Raw genomic sequence first — 10,695 nt, forward strand, 5'->3', positions numbered from 1 at the left:
TTTCGGTTGGAGGGAGAGCAGCACCTTTATTTTATTGGTCTTTGATAATCTGAAATCATTTTATCACTCAGAATCAAATCTAGGACATCCTAGCAACATTGTGCGTTACCAGTAAAGCGACGGTTAAAAATCACCACTACTATATTAGCTAGTAGATATTGAAGTAGTATTTGAAATATATTTATAAAAGGCCTCTTTAACTTTTGACCTAGTTAACTGATTAAAAATATATTTCGATTAGTGGCAGCCCTAAGAGAAAGGACAGAGGGGCAGGTTCTATCTTGTCGAGTGCAATATAAAAGCGCGTCCTTGGGAATTTTCACCATCACGGAAGGAACCTTCAGTCCGACGATATGGAAGTGAAGTACACCGTCTGCTTAATCGTAAGTTATTAGTTAAAAGTTTTAATTTATAATGCAAACAATTGATTAAGTCTCGATTAATCATTAGAGATCCTTACTTTTTACAGTATATAATTATAATTACAGAATAAAAAGTAATTTAAAATACTTTAAGCGTTTTATAAATTATTAAAAAGTTTTAACTATATTATGCATAATGTCCTTACCTTTTACAATACATAATTATAATTACAGAATAAAAAGGGATTTAAAATTATTGAAGCGTTTTATAAATTATTAAAAAGTTTTAACTATATTATGCAGAATAGTCCTTACTTTTTACAATACATAATTATAATTACAGAATAAAAAGAGATTTAAAATTATTCAAGCGTTTTATAAATTATTAAAAAGTTTTAACTATATTATGCATAATGTCCTTACTTTTTACAATACATAATTATAATTACAGAATACAGCTAAAGATTTAAATACCAGGAGTGTTCAATAAGAAGTGATATTGAGTATGACGCAATATTTTTTTATTAAATGTTACTTTGTTTTACCTACCAGATTTCTAAAGCTAAAATTCGCTTATTAAAAATATATATTCCCGTGTTCCTGATCCCTTAAAAAATGGTGTACCGCGGCGACTCAATTGAAGATGACTCAGTAGGCGCTGAGAATTTCCTTTAACCGTAGTAATAGGTAGAAATCTCCAGGAGCTCGGTTTTTTGAATATGGAGGACGTTTCATCAATTCGAAGCCAGCTGCTTGAATATTAACAAAGCGTTAACATAGTAAATGAAACAACTTTACACAGGATAGCACGCCGTTGCGTTAGCAATTTGCAACTTTATTATTTGTCCTGCGTAAAATTCTCTGTCTAACTGTGGTTCCATGATTAAGGCAACCTTTGGCTGTCCCAAAAAAACAGCCCGTGATTTCACTGGTGGACAGAATCGACATAATTTTTTTTGGAGTTGGAGATGATGGTCTTCCAACTCCTAAAGCGAGGCCAAAGGCCCCAGTGCCTAAGATCTAGAATTGGTACATATTCTTAGTGGCCGGCATAACTGGGTAAGCACGTTTCAGGATATGACGTCATCGCAGTGATTGATGCCGTAGAAGTTAGATGTCGCTACGCCATGTTTCGTCTATAGTTTTGAAGCAAGCCAAAAATCGGGAAAGATCTTATTGTAACTAGCCCCAACAGATTTGTAGATTTATTCGACGTTTAATCAGTTGTGTAGGGTGTAGGGTGTCCGGTGCGGAGATCCGCTTTTATGGAAGTTCTCGCTTGAACTCAGCAAACCAACGCCCAACCGATATAGGATATGGAGGAACATGAATATTGCTCTCAAGTCTAAGCGTAATTATATATAAGCTAATTGTGTAATTGTTATTATTTCTAGTGTCTGGGCTATACATGCATCTGCATTTTCTTTTCTTTCCAAGGAGTTCTCATTATCACTATTTATTGCACTTCCTCGTATTTAACAAATAATAATTGATTTTCGAATTAAATATTATATGATAATAATAATATATCAGTTTTCGATAATCTAACTATATACTTTAAAGTAATAAAATTTTTAGTTTACGGTAATATGTAAGTTAGTATATTTATTACAATTATTGTGTAGTATCTATGTAAATAAACATTTTATAACACAAATATTTGGGATTATAAATTAAGTAGTGTAAATTGGTTTATTTAAATAATTTATAAATAATAATTTTAATCTTTTAACAGATCTTAGCCATTGCAAGTCGTGATGTCACCTCAACAACAACCACAAAAGACGTTCGTACAGGTGTTCTTCTGCCAGAAAAATTCATTAATGGTGTGATAGACATTGTACAAAGTCATAAAAACAAACCAACGCAGCAACCTCAACCAAACCCACCATACCAGCAGTACCCTCAACAATGGAACTCTCAAAACAACTACCAAAACGCTAATTTTCAAAACGGATTCAACGCACAATCTCAATATCAGGGACAGTTCAATGCACAGAACCAGTTTAACTATCAAAACGGATATAATCAACAGAATTTTCCACAAAATGGCAATTTCCAAGGCTTCGCCGGCAATCAAGGTTTCACCACACAAGGCCAAAATCAACAATACCAAGTTGTCTACCAAAATGTGCCAAATCAATTGAACCATGGTAGTCAATATGCCAGCGGAAGTGGACAATACATAGGAACAAGTCAAGCATCCAGCCAACCAAGCGGTGGCCATTATCAAGGTGGTACAGGTCAATATCATGGAACAACCGGTTCTTATCAAGGTAGCTCTGGACAGCACTATCAAGGTACTTCTGGAACAGGTCAGTACCAAAGTACAAATGGGCAGTTCCAAGGAAGTGGCAGCGATGGTTCTGGACAAATTAACGGACAAGGCTTCATGGTGTCTAATGGGCAATCAGGACAGGGACCCACCTGTGTCTGCCAAGCGTGGACGAAACCTCAAGCTGATGTGATGAATGATACTCCGATTCCAGAAAAAGTTGAAAAAGATGTCATGCAAAGTAGAATGCTCTAAGTATACGTTTTACAGATAAGATTGATATTATGAGACATTATGTAAGCAATGAGCTAAACTCCATTTAAGTTGACAAAATTTAGCTTTGATTCTTAACTTTTATGGAGTTAAACCAAGTATATATTTTTATCCTACAAAATAGAACAGTTCAATGCACTGTGTTAACTTTTGCTGCGAGAAATATGTCAGGCGTATATTTTTAAGCTATTGTGTTTGTGAACGCATTTTATATTTGAATAAATACATGGTTCAAACTAAATTTTTATTTCCTGCATCAGTTTTAAAAAAATACTATATTACTAATTATATATGGGTCAGTCAAACGTTTTCGTCGTTTAACAGGTAAGGTATGTCGCTTATGACTTAAGTAATATGTATAAAATGATATACACCGATATGTTAAACGATACCGCCATCACTTAACACATTACTAGAAGTCTTGTAAGTGCGTTGTCGGCCTTATAAGAATTTAGTTTCGGGTACAATAAATTTTGGCTTATGTTCTTATTAAGCTTAATATCAAAATATTAACACCTGAACCGGAATGAAGCCTTTCCTAGCAGTCAGGCAAAATATATATAACACTTGATAATAAAAAAGTGTATTTGGCGAAGTTAAATTCAACAATCCACAATTTATAGATAATTTCAAATGTCAGTCAAACACATTTCAAAATACTTCATATCGTAGCCTAATTCCGTGCCCAGTTAAATTTGACCTCCCTCGTGCTTCCACGCCCTACAGTAGCTGGCATATAAAGGCGGGATTTTCTCTGGTTTCAAAGTTGCGCGCGCAGCGTTACGTAATCATTACGTAACCGACGAGGGTTGCAGAGGGTACGACGGGGTGCGGAGGGACCTGAAGAGGGGCGAGAGGGTGCACAGCGGTTACAATCGATTCCGCACCGCAGTCCGGCTCAGCGTTCGACCATGGCAGACAAGACTAAAGTAACTGAACAGTATTATGCTCCCCCACCAGATCTGGGAAAATGGGAGTCCTTCAGGATTTTCCTTTACAACTCGGAGACGGGGCAGGTCCTGGGACGCACGGGATCGAGTTGGGGTAAGTATTCGTCTCGTATTATTATGGAGGGAAAATCGATTTATCGATCCGAATTAAATTTTCTTGCTATTCGCAATATACAATTTTCTCATATAGAAAAAGAGTATTGATTATAGTATGTAATGAGTTTGACAACCACCCCATTACATAACAAGGTCGTGTACATTTTAGCATAAGTTCTTTTCATTTTACAAAGTTTAATTCCGCTCATATAATTCAATAACATAATATTCTATTTGCGCAGACTGTTAACAGTGTAACTGATTTTTCTTTCATAGTTATCTTTAGATTCGATCTGTCTATCTAAGTAGATAATATTGGTTAAATATTTAAAACAGTTTAATTTGGCGTACCATTTGAAGACTCAGAGTAGAAACCTCAATGTAAGGAAAATATTTCTGAATTAGCTATTGAAATATATGCAGAACTAAACAAAACAAAATAAATAACTGAAGGGTCATTTAGTTCAGGTAATTAGCACATTGGATATAGTTGCGCAGACGCATAACTCTACCGGAAGTTAAAGCGAGATAACAATATGACAATGAAAATAATTAAAATCAAGTGTAATTTAACGCGTTATGATTATAGATATAATATGGTTTACATAACCTATGGACTTTTGGACTTCAAACATAAGAATCTTTACTTAAAATAAAGAAAATTATTCATGAATATATTTCGATACTTTTCGATATAAAAGGTTTAACACAAATGGGTGTGAATCAATGGTTTGTCAAGAGTCCATTGATAGTAACAAATTGAAAATAGAAATAACTGAAAGATACCATACATTACGTACTTAGTTATTCGCTAGGGAAACCTACATAAGAAGCTTCTAGACTAATTTATTTAATCGGACTAAAGTGTTTTAAAGTATTTTTCCATTCAATTATCAGTTTATTGATATTTAATTTCCATGGTTTGGTGGCCAATACATATGGCGTCCATGGATTTTCTACATTCGTAATATGGCATCTGGTTAGGGTAAATGTATTTAATATTAATTAAAGCCCTTTTAACGCCCAGTTATGTATAGAACACAATCTCACACATTTATAAGCGTTTTATAAATTTAAAAAAGTAGTTAAAGAGGGTCCTTTATACTATTATTGAATTAGAGACACAAGCATGTTCTTAATTATGCTTAATTCATTAGAATGAAGCAAAGCCAGTTTTAAAGATTGACTATGTATAATATAAATTTATATGAAAATAGGCAATTGTAAAGTATGAAAATTATATTTCTTTTAAAAGTAATTTGTTCATTTTAGTTTGAAAAAGATACCTGAGAAATTATACAACGAATGTTATCACAGATATTGTTATATTATCCACATGGTTATTTAATTAAATCTCTTTGTATGCAATTTTCACTTCATGCAAGGATTTAAGACAAAACTGTATGAAGAACCCAAAAATATGCCATTGCAATGTTGCAATATATTATAGGCATATTTTATTCAATTCTTATTTTATCACAATTGATAATTGTAACGCATTGTCTTTGCAAACTTTAATCATTAAGAGTGTCATTTGTTTAACAGCTTAACTGTTCAATAATACAGGCAAATACCAAGTGCATTGCATATTTCGTGGGTTATTTTTTCGAAAAGAACAACTGTCTAATAAAATGTCGATAAATCCACGATTAGCATAACGCTTCGAACCTTTTCTGTACCTTACCCTATTAAATAAGTTAAAAATCTGCGGTAATAAGCAAGTTAAAATATAATCTATGTTATTTGAGTATACTCAGCGAATGTTGTCTTAATAGTAAATTTGTATATTTATTCATAGATATCTTAAAATAGCAATTGTACAGATGAAGTGGCGAATTCGTGTACCTCTAGCAAAATAAGTGTCCTTGGATCGATTGGAGTTACGCGCATCCGTCTGCGCAGCCTCGAGCCTTCTGACATACAATCCTTATCAGATCTCAAGACTATCTATTTCTACCTTTTCAATTATGTAATATATGAATTTTGTTTAGCATTTAAAGTTTGAAGAAGCTGCTCATTTCATTAATTGTTCCACGTTGCGTAGCTTTTGCGGAGTTTTGCAAACAAATAAGGCATCATTGATCATTAATATTATCCAAACGAAAATAAATATCTTCATTGTTTACTTACATAATAAACATTTACGTTCAGATGCATATAAACAGATGCACCATTCGACACTGGATCGAAATTTCATCACGTGTTTTCTATTTAAATATATTTGAATGTATTCCAAATATGAGTTATTATAAATAACAGAACATTTGACTTTTGCTACAATGATCGAAGTATAAATACCAGGAATCCAATCCGTGACCTGTCCTGAAGTTGACGTTTCAGAAACCCCGTCACCTGGATGAGAAACGACATCTCAGATGAGAGAATAGAAACTGATACTAATAAATACCAGGGACAGAATCGCGTTGTTCTATACGATGAAGACAACTGCTAACTTCCATTTGTAACCAATAATAACTTCTTAACATTAATTGACTAAAGAGAATTGGAAATAAATAAAGAATTCATACAAAATTATAGAAGTCTTCGATGTATCTTGCCGTAATATTTTATTCAGAAAATTTATTCTGCTAGATGACCCAAATCAGAATAAAGTCAAAGAAAAATTTAAGTACTCTGTCAGTCAGTAATATAAATTGAAGGTTTTTATAAAATTTGTATTTGTTTCTTTGTATTCCAAATTTTAGTTAATATAACCACTATAATATATTAGGTTATATTATATATGAGGTTCAAATGAAAGCTATATAAAAAGTAGTGATGATACCATAAATGGGGCAATGATTCACTGGTTTTCCTTTGATAACATACCGCAGTACAACTACGCATGCGCCTAACTCTTCATGACCTAGGTGACCTAAAACAGGCGGTTTGATGGTACTTAGTTTGTCGTAAAAGTAAAGATACTATATTTAGATTTGAAATGAAAAGGATGAATGCATCTTCAACATTAAATCTTCGTTTCGATATTTGTATATTTAATTTTTGCAGTGGAATATGTTTAATAAGTATTATTACAGTTATACAAAGTTTGAGGTGCTTTATGTCATGTTCAAAAACAACAGAGATGTGATGCAAAGGGCGGGGTTTTTGTGTCGTTATATGTTGTATGTTGTATGATGATGACATAAGTTACAATAACAAATATTAAAAATTCCATGCAAAACTTATTTATAATTATTAATGGATAATGTCGGAAGTTCGATAGAATCAGGCTTTTATTTAATTTAATTCAAACATGTCTATTAATCTATGCACGAGTAATTTTAGAATTGATTTTCAAAGATGAGTTATATATACTATTTTTGCCATTAGAGTTCGTTCACAAGTCTAGCCTAATCAACTCTAATTATATTGTACTTGTCCTCGCTCCATCAACGAAGTCATAATTATAACACGGGTTACAAATTTAAAATCTTATAGATCTTGGTAAGATGAGAATGTTTAGCAATAAAAGTCGGTCAACATTCGTTTGACAATTAAACTGTATGAGCGTCATCAGGAACAATTACTGGTGTGCCTCTAGTCGATTGTAGACACGCACATCGTTCTCATTTCATCAACATTATTACAGCTAACATTTTAAAGCAAATATTTTGGGAAATACTAACAAAGAGGAGCTTGGTGGCGAATAAAATTGATAGGTTATTCAGAACTAGAATATAAAATAATTAAATAAGCTGTTTTTGTATTGGTGACAGCCAAATTGGTTGCAATATTAAAGCACTTGAATATTTAATTCATATAATAGAAATTGAAATAAAGAACTCTTTAACGGAAACAAACGTTACGAATTAATATAATTATGCCGGATATTTGGGACGCTAATATATATTTAATTAATTTCGTAGTTTAATTTAAGTAATAATTACGGTCATAGGTATGTTACTATATAAGTAGTATGTTTTACAAAGTAAATTATTCATTTTAATGACGTGTATAAATAAAAATATTTATTTAACTATTTGTTTCCAGCCAAAATCCTCCTATTCTACGTGATCTTCTACTCTATTCTGGTGGGTTTCTTCGCTGGTATGTTGGCCATCTTCTACCAGACCCTCGATGCTAAGACGCCTAAATGGCAGATGGATAGCTCACTCATTGGAAATAATCCAGGTATTTATAAAGAGCAATAAAATTTGTAAACCATTATCAGATTTAATTCATTTATTAGTAAGAGACACTTAAATATATAACATTGGTACTAATTCCGTTAATATCCAGTCGTTAACACACAAATGCATCAGATACCACGAAATCGTGCCAGAAATTCGCATAACTTTGTTATAGATCTCATTCCCAAATATAATTATTAGGTATAAATAGTTCATCATTACATCTTCGTTGTCATTAACTTGAGGTTAACTCCAAGATACTGATTTCAAAATAATTTAAGAAGTCCCCAAAAAACACATTTGTAGCATTAAAACTTCAGAAAATATTTTTTAAACACGAATGTTACTAGGTACACGCATTTACAAGTTGTTTTATAATATTTTTATTTTCAGGTCTCGGTTTTCGGCCCATGCCCGACTCCGCAACTGTAGAGAGTACCCTCATCTACTACAAAGCCAATGACAAGGGATCCGTGCTTCGGTGGGCGCAGGTCATCGATGACTTTCTTGATGGTCAGTACTTTTACGTATAATATATACTGATGTAAAACTAAGATAAAGACTTCAACGCCATATTTGCCACTCCTCTCCAGTATCGAATACGTTGAAAAAATACAGATATTGTGTATACAGTATCTTTTCTGGGCTGCAGTAAGTGTGATTTTGTGTCATATAAAGTTGCGTATGCTAAATAATATGTACACACTAACTCCGTACACTATCTTTGAACTTTCAATTTTCATTCTACCGAATTCAGAGTTTAAGATTATGATTTGATATTGATTATGCTACTTACATAACTCGCGTTCAGACGTCATCCTTGACGACTAGTGTAAAACACTCGATACATTGAGTCAATACTGTAGTCCTCAATTATTATTTAATATATATTGTGACGTATCATAAAGATGTAAACTTATTTAACTTTCAGAGTACCGCAAGAAGGGTAGCGGAAGCGGTGAAGCCTCTGGAGCAGAGAACCGTGTCCCGTGCAGCCCCACTTCCGCGCCGGTTGGAGAGCACCAAGTGTGTGATGTCCCCGTAGATGACTTCAACCCCTGCACCTCTGCCAAGCAGTACAACTTCGAGGAGGGAGGCCCATGTGTTTTCCTGAAATTGAACAAGGTAAAAATTGATAGCTGTATAAGTGATCATTTGTGTCTTCAAACCCGATATTCAAATTATGGTTCCAGTAATTAATAATATTAATGTAATCAAAAATTATTAATACACTTTATAGATTTTCAACTGGACTCCACGAGCATACAACACCACGGAAGGCTTACCAGACAACATGCCTGAAGATCTTAAGCAACACATCAAACTTGTGGTACGTACTGACTTGTTATTAGACAACTTTGTTGAAACGATTTTTTTGCGAAAGTGTTGCGTTTTCCTGTATCTAGGCATAGACTCAAGTACTTCTAAGTCTTTTTACACCATATCTATGCTCTATCTAAATAGAACTGTGTTGTTCATTAAACCAACGATCGTTTTGTAAATTTTATCCGTTTCATTTTGAAAATGAGAGAGAAAATCAGCCCGAGGAAATTGATAGCATCATTGACGCTTTATATTTTCTCCCTTCGGTGTTAATCATTATTTATTATTTTTCTAGTCTGGCAAGCCTGAAGCAAATACGGTGTGGGTGTCGTGTGAGGGTGAGAACCCAGCAGATGTGGAAAATATTGGACCAATTCAGTACATACCTCGTCGAGGTTTCCCCAACTTCTACTATCCTTTCACCAACAAGGAAGGTTATTTAAGCCCTCTGGTTGCTGTGCTATTTGAGAAGCCTAGAAGTAAGTTATTAAAGCCTTACCATTGATGCTCACAGAGATTTTGTATAAATAATATATGTCTGTATATGTATCATAATCATATGCATATATTTTTTAAGAAGCGCTGAAAAGATTACAGTAATATCTTTTTTCAGCCGGTGTTCTCATCAACATCGAATGCAAAGCGTGGGCGAAGAACATCCAGTACGATAGATACGAGCGGCGAGGCTCGGTGCACTTCGAGCTGATGGTGGACCGCTCTTAAGCTGCGGGATCTTGGTGGCCAATCACCCTCGGCCAACTCTAGTCAACGTCCAGCGTTCCTGCAACCTTACTGCCATTCCGAGATTGTGATTGGCCAATCGGTTATTGGTCACCATGTTAGTTTGCCAATTGGTTAAGTTTCTGTTAAGCCTCCCCAAGACGATCATTTTAAATGCTAATTTCTTTTCTCTTTAACGCATGGCTTCGAATCGCAGGATTGCGCAGTACATGCCTGAAAAATATTTCGCGATTAAAAGTTGCTCAATTTTTGTTTCATACATTAAGCGCTGAGGGCGTGTGGTCTCTGAAGGTCGTCTGGGGGATGGCCAAAAACCAGTTGGCTAAGGCTGCCATGGTCCTACCTGGCGCCGGCTGCCGGTACTTTAGCAATAGCCACCTAGTCGGCAATTTATTTATATTCGTTTTAGAATAGCCACATGGCAACACAGTTTTGTTTACACGCTTAAAGTTTTAAAATTAATAATAAATAAATGTTTAATATTTAATGTTTTCTGGACGATGAGTCAATAAATATGCAATAGTTGGTTCCAATTTAGCTTT

The 10,695-nt window shown here is 34.1% G+C and overlaps 1 protein-coding gene across 1 annotated transcript; it reads left to right on the forward strand.

Annotated features, from left to right (window-relative positions):
* Window positions 1–3,778: 3,778 nt before the first annotated feature.
* LOC123708101 (sodium/potassium-transporting ATPase subunit beta-2-like) lies at window positions 3,779–10,695 on the forward strand. Its single transcript, XM_045658605.1, has 7 exons — window positions 3,779–3,954; window positions 7,950–8,090; window positions 8,483–8,602; window positions 9,021–9,214; window positions 9,330–9,419; window positions 9,708–9,891; window positions 10,026–10,695. The coding sequence occupies exons 1-7, from the start codon at window positions 3,822–3,824 to the stop codon at window positions 10,133–10,135; spliced, it is 972 nt and encodes a 323-aa protein (XP_045514561.1). The 5' UTR covers window positions 3,779–3,821; the 3' UTR covers window positions 10,136–10,695.

The sequence above is a fragment of the Pieris brassicae genome, chromosome 4 (assembly GCF_905147105.1).
Source record: "Pieris brassicae chromosome 4, ilPieBrab1.1, whole genome shotgun sequence".
NCBI lineage: Eukaryota > Metazoa > Arthropoda > Insecta > Lepidoptera > Pieridae > Pieris > Pieris brassicae.